Source organism: Drosophila melanogaster, chromosome 3L, assembly GCF_000001215.4.
Source record: "Drosophila melanogaster chromosome 3L".
Taxonomy (NCBI): domain Eukaryota; kingdom Metazoa; phylum Arthropoda; class Insecta; order Diptera; family Drosophilidae; genus Drosophila; species Drosophila melanogaster.
Window position 1 is genome coordinate 23,210,484 of NT_037436.4, and position 21,256 is coordinate 23,231,739.

The window sequence follows — 21,256 nt, forward strand, 5'->3', positions numbered from 1 at the left end:
GCTAAAAGTAACAGCTGATAACTGACAGAAAAAAGAATGCAATTACAATGTCACAAGCAGTTAAAAAAATTTGTTAACGCCGACTATATGAAAAATCCGCAATTTCTTTTTGGGCAACCCAATAGTAACGGGTATAAAAATGGCCACATCCACTTAAAAGCTTGAATATTACAATTACAATTACAACAATTGTAACCAACACAAGGTTGCGCTATTGAAAATGTCTTTCACACTAGCTGAGAAACGGGAATCTAGTTTTTCAAAATATATTGTTTGATATAATAAAATAAATTAACGTTAATTAAGATTTCGATTTTCTACAATAAAACTGGTTATTAAATTAATATTTGGCTTATTTCTGTTTTTAGGACATCCTAAATAAGACGATAAACTATACGTATTTTAAGCAAGGAATTAAAGTTGGAGACCACAGCACAATGAAGTTTTTATTTGAAATATTAAGACTTTTTATTAAAAAGCCGTCTTCGGGCGGAACCCTCAGAGCTTGGATACTTTCCGCACTCATGGTACATGGAGCAGTGGCTGGAAACCCGGACGCAAAACGGTTATATGATGATCTTTTAAGCAACTACAACAAATTAGTTAGACCTGTTGTTAATACGACAGATGTTCTAAAAGTTTGCATTAAATTAAAACTTTCACAGCTTATAGATGTGGTAAGTAAAAATATTAGCACGAACCTTAAAAGTAAAGACTATTAAATGATTTTTTTAAATTATTATTTAATAATTGAAGAATCCGTACATCATAATATTGTATCTTAACATCACAGGGTGGAGAAATATTCTTAGGAATTACCAAACACTATATTGAAATAAGTGAAGTAGGAACATGAGTGAAGAGTTTTTACTGTTGCCCAATTGTCTTGGCGAAGCCTTGCCGTTTGAATCGTCTCAGAGGTCGAGCGGGGATAAGACGTCTTGCAAGAAGACTGATATGGCTAAGTAATCTGTCACTATATCGACTTGTATGTCTCCCAATTTGTGTCTCAACTGTGTGTATATTGAGGTCTTTATGGAGTGTGGAGTTACGTACATATCAGGGACAGTTGGTTATTTGTCGTAGTGCGCGATTTTGCATCACCTGGATAAGTTTATAATTAGATTTGGCTGCAATTCCCCAAATCTGGATCCCGTATAACCACATCGGTACGATACAGTGCGCATACACAGCTCTTTTGCACCTCAGCGAAAGAGTGCTCCTTCTCTCATGAGCCATCTCAACTGTTGTGATCTGTGACCACATTTCTTTACTGTGTTTTTGAGATGCGGCCCAAAAGTGAGCCGTTTATCCAGGGTGATACCTAGATATGTTGCTTGCAGCGGCTGATTCATCCTTCTAGCCGTATTTGAGGGGTGTTCAGGAGAAGCATTTTTAATGTGAAGCATGGATTTGTTGTTTTCAGTGGGTTTATTTTTAGGTTTCACCGTTTACACCAGGCTGCCAGAGCATTAATATATTCTTGTAGTCCGTTTGCTGCCTCTCCGCTGTCCCTAGAGTTATATACAACTGCGATGTCATCTGCATAGGTTGCAATAAGAGTCCTGTTCGGTGCTTCCATGTGTTCGAAACTCGGGCAAGGGATATCAGTGTGTACAAGGAATAAGTAGCGGTCCGAGAACACTGCCCTGTGGGACTCCAGCTCTCATTGGGTACATAGAGGAGTAGCTATTTCTCACCGTGATTTTAAATTGTCGTTCTTTCAGATATGACTTTAAAATACAGAAGTAGGGTGCAGGTAGAAGGGTTTTTATCTTGCATAATAATCCAACATGCCATACTTTGTCGAAGGCTTGCATATCTATAAAGACAGCGTTGGAGTACTCGCAGTCGTCAAAAGCCTGTAATATGTGTTTCACCAGTCTGTGGACCTGTTCAATAGTTTCGTGTCCCTTTCGAAATCCAAATTGATGATCCGGCACGATATTGCCTTGTCTTATAATGTCGTTGATCAGATTGGCAAAAAGTCTCTTCCATAATTTAGAAAGGGAGGGTAAGAGGCTTATAGGCCGATACGACTCAGGATCATCTTCTGGTTTTCCAGGCTTGTGGATCATCAAAATAACAGCCATTTTCCACTGTCTTGGGAACACTTGGATCCTTAAAATAGCATTAAAGATTAGTGCTATATAGATTATCGCTTAATCCAATTATTTCAGATCTAAATCATTTCAGACATTTCTTCTATCCTTATTGGCTTAATAGGACAAGACATCTGTGGTCGAATTCCTGACATCGTATGCATTGAGCAATTTCCGATGATTTACGCATTCTTTCTATTCGCACTTTCTGTCGGCATAGTATGTTAATATCGTATATGTCATTAATTTAATTTATCATGTGTGTCATTTTAATTAATTGCACATGTCTTTATATTAATGAAGAATATATTAAGTTTTTCTTCTCTTCTGTTAAATTTTCTAGGCTAGTGACCTCCGTAATAAGCTCAAAGAGATCATTAAGGTTGGTAAGGCTCAGTACTATTTGCGGTGGTTTTAATTGTTTATCTGTATACTGTCATCACACAGTCATCATTAGGAATATTCGGAGCGGCCGATGCACACAAGGTGGCAGCGGCATCATTACAAACTTGTGGAGTTTCTATACCATCACTGGTTTCGTCCAATTCCATGTCTAGCATGGCAAACCTATTGTTTGACTTTGCCTTACTATTTGTTGCTGAATATGGCTCCAGCTTCTCGTTTCTGACAGCTCGTTTAGACCTATGGTTGAGTATGAATTCTGTCTTCCTCTTCCTCTCTTTCGTCAGAAGTATTTGCGCATCAGACAATCTAGCAGCAGATTTTTCTCTAGAGCTCGGCCTACTGATTGCTGCAGTTGTTGTAGATGTAGTATTGCAAGTAGTACTTGTAAATGTTATCGTCGTATTTATTGTGCTTAGGTTAACAGATTCAGTGCATAAAAGGCGTTGATTCAATAACTGCATCCTGATATACAGTGGAGATTTACCAGCTACTTGCCGCATTTCTTCATAATCAATCGACTTGTTTCTAAGCTGAGAGTTAGAAGTTTCGCTGTTCGTATCCATTTTACAATTACTAATCCGGTCTTTTTTCTTATTCGGAAAAGCCTGTTGCTTGTTGCCTCCCTTGTGCGGCTGCCACGTAGTGAGGGGCCCAATAGGCACAGAATGCAAGCTTATCGATCCTTATCCACTGTTGTTTGTTGTTGTCCATGTGCCGACTCTGCAAGGCAGAGTCCAAAGTTTAGAATGCGTGCTGTTTTGCACAGCAACGAATGCGGGTTTGCGAAGTAAAATTCACGGACAAATACTATAAACAACCGCGCAGTGTGACGAGCTCTCGTTTTTTTTTTTTTTTTTATGTAAGAACAGTTTTAATTAGAGCGGGACTCCTGAATTAAAATATAATAAATTTTCAAATGTTTTGAAAATAAATTTTTAGCCTTTTTACATTAAGAGTTTATTTTATAAGCTGCCAAATATCAAAATGACAATTGATCAGCTGGAGAAAATTGAATCCCAACTTTAATCCAAATTTTATTTCTCCATTCCCACTAGCTGAGTAACGGGGAACTCGACTATAGCATTCTCGCTTGTTTTGCTTTATTGATAATGTTTTTTGGAGCTGAGTGAGTGGTGGTATTGGTATTTATTTATTTGATTTGTAAGATTTATAAGATAGTCGAGCTCAGTTTGCAATTTTTGGACGGTCGACCATGCTAGCGCTGGAGTTTTAGTGAGTGTTCTCTTTTTTGCTTTATTCCTTACTCGTCATCGTTTTTTGCCCTTGCAGACACTCTACTCACTCAGTTATTGTTGCCTTATTTTTCGGAAGTTATCGTTGCATTATGTTTCGATGTGACGATCGCCATATAGTGGTAAACGTCGCTTTTGTGTTGTCGGGAGGATTGGACGTCAGTCCACGTCATCTATTCTATGTTCAATGAAAATAGCTTACATTTCTAAGGGTTATCAAGCTATGCGGAGTAGCCGCCAGAGCTTAAATAAATGTACATACATGCATAAATCGCTTGAACGGCGGATCGGCATTCTTGCCTGATCGTATTTCGTTTCCCATAAGCGTTGCAACAAAGTGTTAAAAGTGTTTAAAAAAAAAGGTTCAGTGAATCTTCTCTAGTAGTTCAAAATGCAACGAATCGTTTAGCTTCGTAATCTGGTCATCTGGTAGTACACCTCTATCAGTACATTTGTGACCTAAATTAGTAACGTCTTTCAGATAGAATCTACAGTAGTTTAGTGCTGTCTACAATTATGTATATTTCTTTCTCATTTTGTCCAATTCCATTTGATGGAATCCAGACATCTGCTAGGACAAATATTTTGCTCATCCTAATGGATCAACAATATCTTCTATTCTTGGAAGAGGGATTTTACCTGCTAGCAGTTTCTTGTTGATTTGGCAATAGTCAACTACTATTATTTCTTATTATTTATATAATTTCTTGCTTTGGACTTGCAGTTCTCCCTGTGGATCTTAATGAATGCATGCAGGTGACCTTCATCCTTGTTCACTGATATCCATCTAGCTTTTGTTCGATCTAAAATATGGCCTGGGAGGCTAATGACCTCGGGAACCATTATCGGCATGGATGTCGTATGCTTTTCCGTCATGAATCGTTGGAGTCGTTACATGTTTTTTACATTGCAGAAGACAGCGGCGAGTACAATGTTCTAAGGCGCTTATAAATGTGTGCCACTGGTATTTTTGAGAGCTCCAAACTCGCTTTTTCGAGCTCGACTTCTGCTATGTTGTTTTGGTCAAGAAGTTTCCTGCAATTTGAGGCGGTACCAGCTGGTCTTCCGTTTCATTGCGGGTGGGAATCTACAGTTTGACTTGACTTGTGCGGCTGAACCATGCGTTAAATTGTCTACCCCAATAGTATTGTTGCACGGAGTATGCTCGCCAGAAGGGCAATCTCAACCCTTTACATTTTTATCGCTATCCACATGTACACATCCAAAGTGGTACCAAGTCTTACATGTATCACATTGTACCCAAATAATGTCTGTATCGGTGCGATCTTATTGTAGTCTCGGGAAAACATCTTTGTTTCATATATATTTTGTCGATTTTATTGTTATAAATTGGCTGCGTTTTTTGTAGCAACGCGCTAACTAATACTCGGATGAGTTTTCAGAATAACTGTTTCATTGTTATGGTATGTCTGATTATGTTGGATGGCTTGACTTCGCGTAGCAATGTAGTGTATTTAAGAACAAGGTTTTTTTTACGGCTGTGTGCCGGAGTGAGCTGTGGTTTATTGAGCAGCTTTGTAAGAACTAAAAGTACAGACAATATTCTTTGCTTAGTTTACCCTACGCGACAATGCATCGCGCCACCAACACATCGCGCCACCGGCTCAGCATTCCTTGTGGCGCAGCGCAACACTCCATATATATATTTTTTTTTTATAACGAATCGACTATATGATTTTACTAAACGCCTAACGAGTATCATTGCCTTGAAAACTAACATCAGCATTTTTGATTCATATATATATATTAAGTTATAATTTCTGTACATTAATGCTTACCTTTCTTAAATTTTTTTTAGAACCTAAAAAATCAAATTATGACCACCAATCTTTGGGTCGAGCAGGTACGTAATTACACATTGTAAAATGTTTAACAAATAATAATGGCATAATTTATTGATAGACATAAGTAGAAATTGTACTAAGGCAAAGATGTCTGCTTAAATAAAATGAATAAAAACTAAAAAATTGTTCAAAAGTGTGCGCGTGACCGGGTTGGGCGTTTTGTAGATGAAAGGAGTGGCATGCCCTCAGTGTTTCTGGTATACAGAAAAAGCTAAAAATTTTTCAAAGGTTTGGACTTGGCAGCTTGGGATGTTTTGTGAGCGTGGCAAAAAGTTTTTGAGAAATTTAGAGGACTAATACAAATAAGGAAAAATATCAATACATTTTGCAAAAATGTGGGCGTGGCAATATGGGTCAGCAAACTTGCACTGCGCCTATGTCTATAGAATCTGCAGGCTTAGTCTTAACCGCTTTTAAAGTTCCTGAGATCTCGACGTTCAGACGCACAGGGTCATGTGACTCGGCTACTGATCCTGATCAAGATTATAAATTAAGCTTAAAGCTTGGTAGTAAGAGCGGCATCGAATGAGTTGATGATTGGAAAGCCTCGGTTCTTCCTTCTAATTATCGATTGGGCTTGGTATACAATATCAACGATTTTACTTTAAGACCCGTTACTCAGCTAGTAAAAATGTAAAATTTCATAATTTACAAGGTGTGTGGGCGTGAGAGTGGGCGTGGCAAGAGTTTTTTGCCAGAACATTTTAAAAAGGTCTGGGCGTGGCAGTTTTGGGCTGTTTGTGTTCGTTAGAATGGGCGTGGCTACGTGAATCAATAAACTTGTGCTGCGTCTATGTCTACTACCCGACGTCGGCTGAGGCTCAAGATGCTGGCCACAAGATGCTAATGCTCACGTGCGCTTGTTTGCAAGCAACGCAATCGCTTTTAAATTAATAAAAAAGGGAACAAAGAAAAGTTTTTATTAAACTGTTATTGAGTGTTGTAAATAGCGCTTTTAGGTGTATTAGCTAAAACAAAAACTTATGTTTCATTGCAATGATAATGACTAGACATTAAAAGGTAGTCCATCAATATAATGTACCTCATGTTGTAGCTTATTTAATTATTGTTTAAATATTTATACTTACAAAATGCAATTTTTGCGATTTTGGGAGAAATTTTAGTTTTTTGGACCTAACCTTTTCAACCATTTAGAGTATTTTCAGCTAAAAGTGAAACAAACAAGGCTGTTGCTAAATTGTTTTATTAATTTTTTATTACTTTTGTGGTTATTATTTGTAAAATAATTTCATTTGCAATCACTATCACGAAATCAGTTGTTTCTTGCTTGGACTAGAAAAAATTTGGGGAAATCCCTATATGATAATTAGTTAATTAAAAAATATAATGTTGTTAAAGATATGTTCTAGTGTTTATCAATGCATAAAAAGAAAATTCTTTTCTCCGTTTTCAATTTAAAAACTAAAAAAAATTTAAGGGGAGATGCCACTCCCACAATTTCTGGTATTATAAAAGATAAGGGCCCAATACAAAAAACACTAACTAAGTATCTCTCTTCGTTGTGAAGCTATTAATTTGGCCACAAAAAAGTATCTTGCAGCCTCACTCTTGTAGCCAGGGGTATTTGGTCGGTGTTAACTTATATATATTTACTCTATATGTTTGGAAACGCTTCCTTCTACCTTTTAAATAGTTTTCAACGATAATATATAGTTAATATTAATATTTGTAGTCTTGCGGCTTTCTAATTAAAGCATAAGTTTTCATTGCTGGAAATCACTAACCCATGATTGATTTTTGAGTATGAATCGAATCTGGCATCCTAATTACGGGTTCCTATTGGGCTGCGCACGGCAGAGGTAATGTTGCTATGAACAGAGAACATTAATTGTGAATGAATTTTGAATGAATTTTCAATTTCGGACTCAGACTCTCCTAGTTTCAATTTTATCTTTATATACTAGTAGAGTGTCTAACTGTTTTTAGACCGATTGCCTGCTAGGAGTCCACGACCGAGGGTGGTTCAGAGCACAAACGCTCAATAAGTTGTGAGCTAGCATAATCGAATTCGATGGCCTCTCGTTAGTTTATGGCGCGTTTTTTGTGGTCAACCGAACATTAACCGTCTTTTCGGGGTTAGGACAAAAAGGTCGAAGCATCATTCTCCGTAAGCTCTGAGTGAACCGCCAGACTCGCACTGAGAAACTGACAGCGCCCGTCCTTTTGATTTATCTTTCGCTAGGGCAATTCAAGCTCTCCGTCGTTGCTTTTGTTCATATTCTTGCTCTCTTTTTCCTGTATTCGGGTACCGAATAGAGGCGTTAGAGACGTAGACGCGGCGCAAGTTTGTTGACCCATTTTGTCACGCTCAAACGCCCACAAGCCGCACAAAACTGTCAAAAAATTTTAAAATTGTTATGATCTTGTTATGGTTGGGGAGTTAGCGTTGATTAGGACTTTTGTATAGATTCTTCCAGAGAATCTACATGTGCTTCCTGTAGGTATTTTCGGCTGGAGTTGTTCTGAAAGCACCAAAAGCGATCCTGATCATTAATTTTAGCTTTCTTAGTGTTGATTTTACCGAAAAACCATAGATGATAACCGCCGTTGCTTTTGCGATGATAACGATAACGAGTGTGGAGGTATTGCTATTAAATTTTGGGCTAGGAAGGCATTTTATTATGGTAATTATTTTTTTCAGCACATGCTTATCATGTTGTCACGCCCACTCTAACGTTAAAACTGCCACGCCCACACTTTGGAAAAATGTTTAGATTTTACTTCGTTTTATTGTTTGTTTTTATCGATATAAAGCACTGTGTCCACGCTCCTCCTTTCACCTAGAAAACGCTAAGAACGGTAACACCAACACTTATAAGCAATTTTTCTTATTTTATTTCCCAATACTATCGATATCCTAGAAAGATGATGAAATTTCACAATTCCCACTAGCTGAGTATCGGGTATCTGATAGTCGGGAACTAGAGTATAGCATTCTCTCTTGCTTTACTCTCAATTTGCCATTCCAACTAATGAGAGGAAAAATTAATAGCTGATGCCATGTATTAAGGGCATTAAGACTTTTGCTCCACCGCACAGGTTATTTTTTAGTGTCTATTCAAGTAACTCTTTTTGATTAGTGGGGTAGGTTTTAGTGAGAAAACGTTCTGAAGCAGAACGAAATGGATCTGTCATCATGCCATATTATTGAGGCTTATTTTTACGTTTCGTCAGAATCCCGCGTAGGCCCCTCTGTGCTAACACTTCATATTTTTCAGAGGTGGAATCATTTGTAAGGTTTGCGAAAATCGATGAACATCATATATTTTTATTGACATTCTTCCTTTTTATTGGCATTGAGGTATTCTTATAATTAGCATTGTGCAAAGACATAAGAATGTGCAGAGTGGCAAAAACCACACAATCCACATCAACTCATTGTATACAATCAATATTTCTAGAGAGCGATCTCGCTCCCGAAATTATATAAACGAATGGGCGCAATAAGTGACATATTCACTTATTCAGCACGTTCGGAAGAATTACAGAGTGGCAAATTTCACGCAATGCATACAATCCACATCCGCTAGCTGTAACATTTGTCACTAACATTTAGTCTTCAGCATAGATCAAAAAAATAAAGACGTGAAAGCTATTTCTCCAATCATTTTTATTCTTAGCGTTGTTCTTAGTCAACTGACGGGACATTAGTTCGACTCAATAAAATACAAAGAATTTACCATATATGTGAAGAAGCTGGGCACACTGGAACAGCGCTGTTGAGCTGTTGAGCTTAAAGCTCCAACTATCCCAAGGTTCTAGTCAGGACCCTGGTGATTTGATGCATACTTCCAGGCTTAATCTAAAATCGAAAGATAGAGACAGTTTTTTTTTTTTAATTAATTTATTTATTAAGACATACGGGGAAATCTTGGAGCCCCTTTGTGTCCTTCGTTTCTATTATTTCTGCCCCTTTGGGTGCGCCGGCTAACTATAGTTAGCTTTTTCTAGTTTACAATAATAATACAGTACATAACAAACACATATAACAAATAGGTTTTTTGATAAGCGTCAGCTTCTGCTGACCCTTGTCAAAGGAGATCGGGAAATGAGATCCCTCGGTTGCCTTCTGTTGAGCCTCCTTGGTGGGCGAGATCTGTTAGGATTGGCGAGGCGCTTAGAAAAGCCGTCAATCAACCTGTGGCGATGAACGGCGCAGCCGAGACTACCGCGACTGCGACTCCGTCTACTGGCCCATTTTCGAACGCCAATGGATCCAGAGCTGGGCTTCACACCCGCAACCTAAGCTCTGCTTCAGGCGAAGCAGTAGTGCAGCTCTTCCAGACTGTAAAGCGCAAGATAATACCAGGCGCTTCTCCAAATCTTGAGAGGAAGAAACTAAACCCTGGCAAGAAGGATGATATCTCCCAAGCTAGCTACAATGGCCGATCTAATCCTTTTGGGCTCCTCGCGGACACGCCAGCTAACATGGAATCTGTACTTGGAAGTGACGAGCAGCCCAGCACTAGCCGCCAAGCTGCTATAGCTGCGCAGGAGAGGGCGGCTACTGGCAAAACACAACCAAAGCCACCACCAATTGTGCTTGAAGGCGTCAACAACGACAACTTGCTGATGTTGGGAATAAAAAGAGAGGCTGATATTAGCAAGGTCGAAGCTAGAGTATCACTGGGTGGTGTCATGCGACTTTACGCTGCTGATGCAAGCACGTTTCAAAGAATCGGCAGCTGGCTTGAGGACTAGCAATAGAGTTTCATTGCTACCAGCTGAAGGAAGACAGACCGTATAGAGTCTGCGTAAAAGGTCTGCACCACAGCATGCTGTCCAGCCAGATCAAGGAGGAGATTGAAAAAGCTGGTCACAAGGTACTTGATGTACATACGCCCCTAAAGCGAAGCGAGCCTGGCACTCCCACATCAAAGCCAGTCAATATATTCTTTATCAATATTGCCGCTGCGGCCAATAACAATAACAAGTCGCAAGCGCACTGCTGTCGTGCAATGTCACCGATGCCAGCAGTTTGGTCAGACGGCCAAATACTGCCGCAAAGCTCACATATGTGTGAAGTGCGGTGGAGAGCATCCTGCCAATGAGTGCACTCGACCACGTAATGAGGAATGTACTCGCTACAGCACCCAGCCAACTATTCGGGCTTCACTAAGTACCAGGAGTATCTGCAACGCTCGATGCCGAAGAGTGGACTTGGAAGCAAAACCGAAGGTACGGGTAGAAGTTTGCCACGCTACACCACCGGAAGTAGGGCAACTGCTACCCTTCAAGGCGGAGCCCCATAATGATCCTAGTGTGGAACGTCGACGGCGTATCCACGAAGTTGCCCGAAGTGGAGTGCTTCGTGCGACGTCACGAAATCGATGTGTTACTGCTCAGTGAAACACACTGCAAGGGGACAGAGACGCCTAAGCTATTCGACTTTGTAGCTTACACTGCTAATGATCCGAGTGGTGGCAACGCCAAAGGCGGGCAGCTATATTGATCAAATCTAGCCTTGCCCACTACCCGCTAACACCAATAGCCACTGACAAGGTGCAACTTGCGCCGGCGGCTATTGAAACGGCACTTGGTCCTATAAGTTTTGGAGCGGTATACTGCCCACCGAGATTTGCATGGACTACGGATGAGTTTAAGGACATTTTGGAAGAGTTCCAGACGAAATTCATCGTTGCGGGCGATTGGAACGCGTCCCACTGGCTCTGGGGTGCGGGAAGGAGCAACCAAAGAGGTATTGCACTAGCAATCGTCCTAAACTCGGAGGTGGACTCGCTAGCAACAGGAGGACCAACAAGATACCCGTACGGCAGTAGAGGCTCACCAGGGTACATTGATTTTGCACTGACAAAGGGTGTGCTGGGCATCCACGCTAACATAAGTGCGGTTGTTGAGCTTAGCTCCGACCACCTGCCTCTGGTAATTACGCTGGATGCGGGGGCAATATGCTACCCTAAGATGGAGCGGCTGATCACTAGGCGTACTAACTTGGAGGTATTTCAATCGCAACTGGAGTCCACACTGCCCATCAACACTGCCTTAAACTCTGGGCAGGACGTTGATGATGCTATTAAACTGCTCACCAACAATATCAAGTCAGCAGCTAGATTGGCAATTCGCAGCATATCTCGGCAGCCCGCGGCTGATCGAATCCCAATAACCAGGGAGATCCTGCTGCTTATAGCTGAGAAGAGGCGCTTACGTACTAGGTGGATGAGATCTCGTCACCCGCTGGACAAGACGGAATGGAATCGAGCGCTGAGTAGGCTCCGATGCGCGTTGGTGCTGCACAAATCCGCATGGTTCGAAGAAAGGCTTGCCAATACTAGAGTCGAAAGCGAAGCGACGCATTCGCTGTGGAGGGCCACGCGCGCAATCAAAAGGCGTTGCACGAGGAAGGCGCCCTTAGTCGATAGCAACGGGACATGGTGTCGGACCGACTTGGGACAAGCGGAGGTTTTCGCTGTGCACCTCGCCGAGCGATTTCAACCATTCAAGCTTGCCAGCCTGCAACAGGTTGAAGAAACTCAGGACCAGTTGAACCAAGCGCTTCAAATGGATCTACCAATCACGCCGTTTGAACCCTGCGAGGTAGCCGAAGTCATTGTGCGACAGAGTAGCAACAAAGCACCAGGACATGACGTCATCTGCAACGCCACATTGAAGGCCCTGCCCAGTCAAGCGATCCTCTACATAACGTTGGTTTTCAACGCTATTGTGGGGTTGCAATACTTCCCTTATCAGTGGAAGCTCGGGATAATCTCCATGATGCACAAACCTGGCAAGCCGGAAAGGGAGCCCGCCTCCTACCGGCCGATCAGTCTCCTCCCTTCAATTTCGAAGGTGTTTGAGAGACTGATTCCTGTCCGGATTGTAAGGATTATGGAAGCCCAGGGGATTACCCCTGAGCACCAGTTCGGTTTTCGTGCTGGCCACTGTACTGTCGAGCAGCTCCATCGGGTCGTCGAGCAAATTCTGACTGCCTACGACAATAAGGAATATTGTAACAGCCTCTTCTTGGACATTCGAGAAGCGTTTGATCGAGTGTGGCACATTGGACTTCATGTAAAAATCAAGCAGACGCTGCCTGCTCCATATTTTGGGTTGCTAAAATCGTACCTGGAAGGAAGGAGGTTCGCTGTGCGCTTTCATTCAGCAATTTCCACTGAGCACAATGTGGCAGCTGGTGTTCCACAAGGTAGTGTCCTCGGCCCCCTGCTCTACTGCCTGTATAGCCACGACATGCCGCAGCCGGATGTAAGCCTTTACGAGAAATCAATGCTGGCCACATTTGCCGATGACGTGTGCGTCACCTACAGTTCTCGATGCGAGCATGACGCAGCCGATGGTATCCAGGACTTTGCAGATCGGTTCTCGGAATGGGCAAGACGTTGGAATATTGGCATCAATAGCAGTAAATCCAACAACGTCTGCTATACTTTAAAGCGGAGAACGCCACCGCCCGTCTACATCGAGGAAGCCCCCGTACCACAGCCGAACGCAGCAAAGTACCTTCTGGATCGCAGACTCACATTTGCCAAGCATGTGACTGACATCAGAAGCACGCCTACGTGCTAAGGTGGCGAAGCACTACTGGCTACTTTGTTCGCGCAGTAAATTGTCGCTATCCAACAAGCTGACAATTTACAAACAGATATAAGCACCAAACTGGAAGTATGGGTGCCAAATCAGGGACTTGGCATGCGACAGCCAAATAAAAAGGATCCAGGCTATTCAAAATAAGGTAGCAAGACTCATCACCGGCTGCGAGTGGTTTGTGCGAAACACCACCCTGCACAAAGACCTAAAACTCGCAACGGTATTTGACGAGATAAACCAGCACTCGAGCAGGTACCATGACAGGCTGGAGCGCCACAGAAATCGGCTGGCCAGCGCTCTTAACAGATCTCGCCCACCAAGGAGGCTCAACAGAAGGCAACCGAGGGATCTCATTTCCCGATCTCCTTTGACAAGGGTCAGCAGAAGCTGACGCTTATCAAAAAACCTATTTGTTATATGTGTTTGTTATGTACTGTATTATTATTGTAAACTAGAAAAAGCTAACTATAGTTAGCCGGCGCGCCCAAATGGGCAGTAATAATAGAAAAGAAGGACACAAAGGGGCTCCAAGATTTCCCCGTATGCCTTAATAAATAAATAAATAAAAAAAATAAATAAAAAAAAAACTATATATGTATGTATGATCTGACTAAGTGAAAGCTTGGTTCAAAATATAAGCCAATAGGATTGTTGGCTTGATAGCATTGGTCTTCAGTTTCAAATATACCCCAGTTCATAAAAGGTGTGGTTTTGCTGCGATCGGACGAGGTGGAGAAAATCGTCGTGGATGGCGGTTTTTAATGGATATTTGTGGCTCCATCTGTGCCACTAATTCCAAGAGCTGCATTACGCTTGATTACAAAAGTTGGGTTGATTAAACATTTTTCGTGGAGGATAAAGCGGTTAGATGGTATTTTGAAAAAAATACCACAGGTCTAGAAACATATCACTGAAAATTTCGTACTCTGACTTACCCTTACTCTGTGTCTTTGGTAGGAGTTTATAAGGCAAAGGTACGACTAAATGTTTTGATAAAAATCTTATACACTAGTTTTGGTTCAGTTGAGGATAATCTCTCTCCTTATCGAACGATTTTGATTTGAGATTTTTCGATCCCGAAATATACCCAAGATAGAATTGGCTCAGATCGAACCATTCTCAGGTTGCAAATGATTATCGATATTTTGATGGATTTTGAGAACCCGTTATTGAGAGGACCGGATCTCAGTTAAGAAAAGATCCGAGCTCAGTATTAAGAAAAACCAATCTCGCTGTTAAGGAGAACCGAGCTTTTATTGGTCTGCTCAATACGAGATATGTGCGGCTAGCTCAGAAGATTTCGTGTATTGGTACCACCAAATTTATATAATTTAAACTTTAGTTCGATTCTCTGTCCCGCCAGCGGACCCGCCAGCGTCAATTCAGTTCCTACAGACGCATGACGCCTAAAGAAAGACGGACGTTCCACCCTAACCCTTTTCTCAAGCTGGTGCGGACTAACCTGAACGAACTTGCTGTCCTGCCGCTCTCGTTATCCTGTACAATGCGTGGTACGCTGCTGGGTGTTAGATAATTGGGCTGGAAATCGCTTTCGTACGCGGACTCACGATAGCCAACGACTGCTCTTCCAAGCTATCGCCAGGCGAAACGACAACGCGTCAACCCCACGCCTGCTCAGTTCTTTAGCACGCCCCAAGCGACCGCCTGGTTTACGTTGCGCGATCACGGAAACAGTCAAACGGGTCTTCACCACAATTCCGCCACGCACGCGGGTCTTTGCTAGGATTGCGACCGCCTGCCCAAGCACCAACGGACTCGCCTGGCCAACGCCAGGGTCTTGTCTGGATTTGTGGTGCAGCAAGGCGACTCAACCTAGCCGTGCTTGTTCCTTGTCCCAAACGTTTCGATGTAGCGATATTGCTTCCTGTAGTTTCCTTGCTGTTTCGTAGCTTTGCGTTGTTGACTCGTATTTTCGTTCTCCTTGACTCTCGGCCTGCTTATATAGTCCTCCCTAAACCGTTATTTGATATATCAGTCTCCAGAACCAAAGTCCACGGTTTTACCATTAGTCTAGTCGAAAGTCCATAAAACTTAATCGTTTAAAATCAATTCATATAAATCCACTTTTAATTTCTAATAGATAATACATATAACCAAGAGAGAATGCTATAACCGAGTTCACGACTATCAGATACCCGTTACTCAGCTAATGTGAATGCAAACTCGAAATTTCATCATTATTCTGGGATTTCGTTAGATATTGAAGAATAAAATGAAACAAATTTAAAAATGTGTGGGCGTGACCGTTTTGGCGGCTTTGAGGCCTTAGAGTGGAGTGTGCGTGGCAGAAAGCTTTTTGGCAAATATAGAAATTTACGTGGCGTGGCAGTTTTTGGCGGCTTTAGGGCGTTACAGTGGGCGTGGCAAAAAATTTATCTTCTAAATCTATAGAAATTAACAAGACAAGAGATTCTGAAAATATCGAAAAATGGTTCAAAAATGTGCTCGTGGCAGTTTTCGGCGGTTTTGGACGCCAGAGTAAGCGTGGCAAAAAATGAATGGTCAATAGAAATTTACAAGGCTAATAAAAATGTATAAGATATCAATGCATTTCTAAAGTGTGGCCGCGGCAGTTTTGTGCGGTTTGTAGGCGATAGAGTGGACGTGGCTACATGGGTCAACAAGCTTGCGCTACGTCTATGCTTCTGGAATCTGTATGCTGAATCTCAACCTTCTAGCTTTTACCGTTAATAAGATCTCGACGTTCATACGGACAGTCGGACATGGCTGTATCGACTCGGCTATTGATCCTAATTAAGAATATACATACTTTATATGGTTGGAAACGCTTCCTTCTGCCTGTTGCATACTTTTCAACGAATAAAGTATACCCTTTTACTTCACGAAGAACGGGTATAAAACGCTTATTAGCTTAATAAATGTTTTATATAATTTTTATTGTTTAATACATCTAACTAACATTTAACTAATACTGAATACTCTGTACGAAAAAAGCTTTGCTCTCATTTGTCTCTCTCTCTCGATATCGATCCATATTGGGGAATAATCTGAGGAAAAATGTATAAATTGCTTAAAAGTGTGGGCAAGACAGTTTTTTCGGCGTTTTGTTGTTGAACGAACAAAAGGGCGTGTCAGTTTTATGCGGTTTTAGCGTTAGAGGTCTTAGAGTGGGCGTGGCAAAAAGTTGCATGCAAGTCGATAGAAATTTACAAGACTAATCATATTATGATAACAAACAAGCATTTTTCTAAAATGTGGCAGTTTTGTGCAGTATTAAGCGTCAGAGTGGGCGAGGCAAAAAATTGTTTGGCAAATCAATAGAAATTTACAAAACTAATAAAAATATGAAAAAATATCAAAAAATGTGCCATCTTGGATGGGGTTGGTGGGCGTGGCAACATGGGTCAACAAACTTGCGCTGCGTCTGTGTCTCTGGAAACAGTATACTTAATCTTAACTCTCTAGCTTCTTTAGTCTCGGAGACCTCGACATCCATTCGCACGGACGGACGAACATGGCCAGATCGTTTTAGATACTTTATATAATCCTTCTGCCTGTTACATACCTTTCAACGTACATAGTATACCCTTTTACTTTACGAGTAATGAGTATAATTAGACATAGAGATAGTGTTTGTCTCGAAATCAATAAGGTTTCGTCTCATTGGAATGATTCATGTCACTGAGCTTGTTTTACAAAAACCTATTTTCCCCGCTACATAATCTAGAAATAATTTGCGTGCTTTGTAATTTCTTTTTGACAGTCGTGGTATGATTACAAACTTCGTTGGGAACCTAAAGAATATGGTGGAGTTCATATGCTGCATGTTCCTTCAGATCATATATGGAGACCGGATATTGTCCTTTATAATAAGTGAGTAACTGAATACCTTTTTAAAATTAAAATATTTTGAATAAGTCTCATTACGTCTCAAAATGATCAGAGTTGTAAGTCAGGTTAATAATTTATAATAGCTTATTACTAGTCTTAAACTGAATACAAATAGATCTTAAGATTGGTTATTATAACAATACATGAACATCTTTTGTTAAATTCTTAAAATGTATTTAAGAGTAACACTGAAATTCCTAAATTAAAACTAGTTTTTTTTTGTGTTAAAGAAAAAATTGGAGGATTGAGGCTTAAAAATGTTTGAGCAAACATCACGTTCTTGTATATGTAGTAGTATAAAATTGTTTTCAAGCCAATATCCAAAATAAAGCGCCAAGCAATCGCACACGATAGTAGAAAGCAAATAGTCATTTCCGCCAGGAGCAGAGCATAAAGTAAATTGCGATCATTACATTTTACAAAATATAACTCAGCCTCGTCAATCTATAAACATTTTAGAATAAGATTCCAAAAAAAATTTCCTGTATTTCAATTCATTTAATGTTTTATTTTGTAGAGAAGGGGGGTATCTCAGACAAATCCATGAAAAAAATATGACTCTTACTGATATTACGGGCTATTGGCCTAACTTTACATTCACGTTACCTCAACCTCATGCAATCTCAAAACTTTGAACTAGTATTTTTCTTCCGCCAACTGCACGAAAAGGTATTAAAAGTGCACTGATTAACCGCTTTCCATTTTGCATGAACAAACCAAGTTTCAAGCTGGGTCTTGTACATATTACTAACATCATACCTATATTTATCTAGCAAAACAGAGGTATTGATGATACCCGTTGCTCGAAGTCTGAAAGGGTATACTAGATACGCCTGAAGTATAAGTGTACAGAGTTTTATATTCTTGATCAGAATCATTATCCGAAAAGACTGATCATGTCCGTTTACCCGTATACTTGGGAGCTACAATAATTATAAAATGAAGATTAGGATATAGCACACTTAAACTTCCGATTTTTCGAGTAAACCTATACCATGAGTTCAAACAGGTCAGCAACGCTATTCATACCCAAAAATGTTTAATATCCAGCTGAAATCAGCAGTCTCAAACAATAACTTGACTTGTATAAATACAATGATTGCTACATAAAATTCGTTCGCACAGCCGTTGGTAGACATTATTACTAAGGGAAGATATAATATGACGGTCGAAGTGAAATGTTTGGTAAATATGTAATACTTCAAATAAGACAGTCTTAAAGCAAACTAACTGCTCCAAGCCTTGAATAAAAGGTTCAAAGTAGTGTCCAAAGAAACAGAAAAACTCGTTGTTAAGCCCATAAGCGAGAGTACAAGAGAAGGAGCTCGCGAGAGAGGGAATGAAAGATAATGTCAGCTGTGCCATTATCTTTCCTTTCCTCGCTCGCGGTGCCTCTCAATTGTGACTCCAATGTTAGCATGTCAACAAATAACAATACTAGGAATTGCTGGTGGCTGCGCGGCCCAACATACTCCCTCGTTGGAATCGTGGGTTTCTACAGAAGGCCGACACACAGCAGTTCGTAAAAGATACTGGCGCCAATCAGTAAATCAATGCGTTGAGAAAGATAATGTTCCAGCTGCAAATGCTAATATTCAAGGACGTATGACTTTTAATTATATTGGAGACCCTAACAGCAGTGATGTTGGTCGAGAATTAAGTCGTTCGAGATCGCATTGAAATGTTTACTGACAAAACAACTGTCTCAAAATTAGAATCTCCTATTCCGGTGCCACAAGCTGCCGATTTCGTCCTTTTAGGTTGAAGCTTATTTGCGAATCGGGATGTTATGAGGTGCAGTTGAGATCCAGATTCGAGCAGAGCACGGCAAGGAACGAAGATTCCTGAACGGTTCCTCACTAATACGCTTTGAAGTCTCCACAAAAACTGAGGATTTAAGCGCTACGAGAACATCATCAAACTTCTCCCTCAAATGGCTTCCAATTTCATCCAAATCGTGCTCTCTCAGGATTTTCCGAAATGGTTTTTGCAGCTTATCGATTGGCTCCAACCTCACTGAAGAACGGAATCCCCAAATGATGTTAACGCAGAACTTGATAAAGAATCTGCTAATCGTTCCACTTAAATATATATTGTAGCCGCCTTGCTCCTCAAAAATGTCAACCGGTTTGCATCAGCGGTAACGTTTCCAGAATTTTCAGGAGCCATGAAAACAGCAACAAAAGGCAGAAACAGCGACTCGAAGTTCAGTTCAAGCGGGAAGATAAGCGCAAAGAAGAATTAACGGCAGATTCTGTTATTTCGCTATGTACGCGCAGAAATAACTAAGTTTATGCAATCATGGGATCCCAACGGAGTTACAACGCACTTAGCAACAATAGCGAATTAATTGATTGTGTTAAAGCTTTAAAAAGCTTTGCAAGATTTGCGCTATTTATGGTTTATGTACTAATCAAGTCGGGGTCACCAAATGTTGGGCTTATAAGCTTTTTTATTAGCTGTTGTCGAATAATATGTTTTTATTGATTGTAGCGAACAATATTTTGCATCGATGCGATATGTATATTTAACGAAAAGCGTATAGTTTTGAGCGACTTAATTACAGGTCGATTAGCAGAACGCTAAACCTTAAGTGGAGGTGCGAGGGTACAAGAGAAAGACTCCCGAAAGAGGGTTCTTTAGATAAGAATATATAATGGCACAGCGGAGGGGCCAGTAAATTGTTTCTCTAAGGTTAGCATGTAAAAAATCAACAAAACTAGGAATTGCTGGCACTGAGTGTCCCAACACTCTTATTAGCAATAATGTGAGTATTTTTCTATATCTAACATAGGAAAAAGTAAAGAAATAAAAAAAACTAGATAAGTATTCCCCAATGTTCAAATTATCCCAACTGCTTATACAATTAATAAGAAATTTGTCTTGACACTAGCGACGGTAACGAATATACCTCCTCTGCCAAGCACATTAGGTAATTGGTATTCTTTGCATAACGCAAATGGGGTAAAGTAAAGGTTAGGTATAAAAGGATGTTTGTTGTTTGCTTAAGTTGCCTTCTACTCGTCCCTAAATGTTTCCGGGACTTTTAAGGTCGCTGCTCGAATTCCGAATCAGAAAGTCTACAACAATCAATAGTCCTGATCCCTTCGCAAAACACATTCTGCGACCGGCGACGGAGTTAATTGGGTTGTAAGAAATAGTCCAAGAACTCTCGACAAGATACTGACCAAGTGGTTACCTGAAGTTGGCTGAAACTCGGCACACATCCCCTCATGACTGGTATCGACTTCGCATCATGTCTCCTTAATAGATGTTCAGGGAAGCGCATGGGTTAGGTAAATGTTTAAGTGATATTTCTCTAAATCTTAGGTAAGTCATAGAAAATAGCTACCCAAAACAGCTTTAGTCATTTTTTAGTGTGAAATGTTTGCCAAAAAATGTTGTTGAAAGGGTTTTTTGCCTGGATAGCTGCAAATTCTTGTTCTGTTGTGTTTCTATCCCTTTTTCTCTTGGTGGATGACCTTGATACAACTGCTACTGGTAGTTGCGCACCGTTGTGTTCTTAAGGTAATAATGCACCAAACCCAACTTTACTTGCGTACGAAGTTGCGCAAAATTCTTTGCTAAAATATTGCCAAGAATAGAATGTAAGAATAGAAATTGGCAAGAGGAACAATAAATAAAGAAAAATCAATACATTTTGCATTTGGAGAGGTTTGTGGGCGTAAGAGTGGGCGTGGCAACACGAATTTACAAACGTGCGATGCGTCTGTGTCTCCGGAAACTGTATGCTTAAGCTCTCTCAAGCTTCTATAGCTCCTGAGACCTCAACATGCATACGGACGGACAGGCGGACAGACAGACGGACGTGGCGAGATCGACTAGGCTATTGATCCTGATCAAGAATATATATATTTTATATGGTCGGAAACTAATCCTTCTGCCTGTTACATACTTTTCAACGTACTCGTGAAGGGTATAAAATTGTTTATGTTTGCTCTGGACGGTAAAGGCGTGTGAAATGTTTACAACTAGGGTGCCGTCGATCGCGAGAGAGATGTAGGTCGCTTAAGGAGCTTATGTCGTATTCATTTGAATAACTGCACAGTAGTTAACGTACTTATGTTGTTGACAAATAGCATAAAGGGTATTTCGGAATATACAGGTAGTTGAGTATTTGCGTTTACTTCACTCGCACCTCCTTTAGAAGATT

The 21,256-nt window shown here is 40.7% G+C and overlaps 1 protein-coding gene across 5 annotated transcripts in view, besides 19 other annotated features; it reads left to right on the forward strand.

Annotated features, from left to right (window-relative positions):
* Positions 1-21,256, forward strand: part of nAChRalpha4 (nicotinic Acetylcholine Receptor alpha4) — an 80,780-nt gene that overhangs the window by 3,815 nt on the left and 55,709 nt on the right. For all 5 annotated transcript variants that reach the window (NM_001104199.5, NM_001316465.1, NM_001259966.3 and 2 more), the window contains 3 exon segments: positions 369-677; positions 5,580-5,624; positions 16,955-17,064. In NM_001104199.5, coding sequence (NP_001097669.2) covers positions 525-677; positions 5,580-5,624; positions 16,955-17,064 — 308 coding nt within the window. In that variant the 5' untranslated portion in view covers positions 369-524.
* Positions 727-2,164: a mobile genetic element.
* Positions 2,240-2,425: a mobile genetic element.
* Positions 3,551-3,599: a mobile genetic element.
* Positions 3,684-3,814: a mobile genetic element.
* Positions 4,117-4,441: a mobile genetic element.
* Positions 5,193-5,417: a mobile genetic element.
* Positions 5,870-6,113: a mobile genetic element.
* Positions 6,235-6,275: a mobile genetic element.
* Positions 8,305-8,589: a mobile genetic element.
* Positions 9,198-9,314: a mobile genetic element.
* Positions 9,369-13,781: a mobile genetic element.
* Positions 9,475-9,762: a mobile genetic element.
* Positions 10,902-13,781: a mobile genetic element.
* Positions 15,326-16,091: a mobile genetic element.
* Positions 16,310-16,487: a mobile genetic element.
* Positions 17,940-18,044: a mobile genetic element.
* Positions 18,770-19,557: a mobile genetic element.
* Positions 20,416-20,673: a mobile genetic element.
* Positions 20,808-21,024: a mobile genetic element.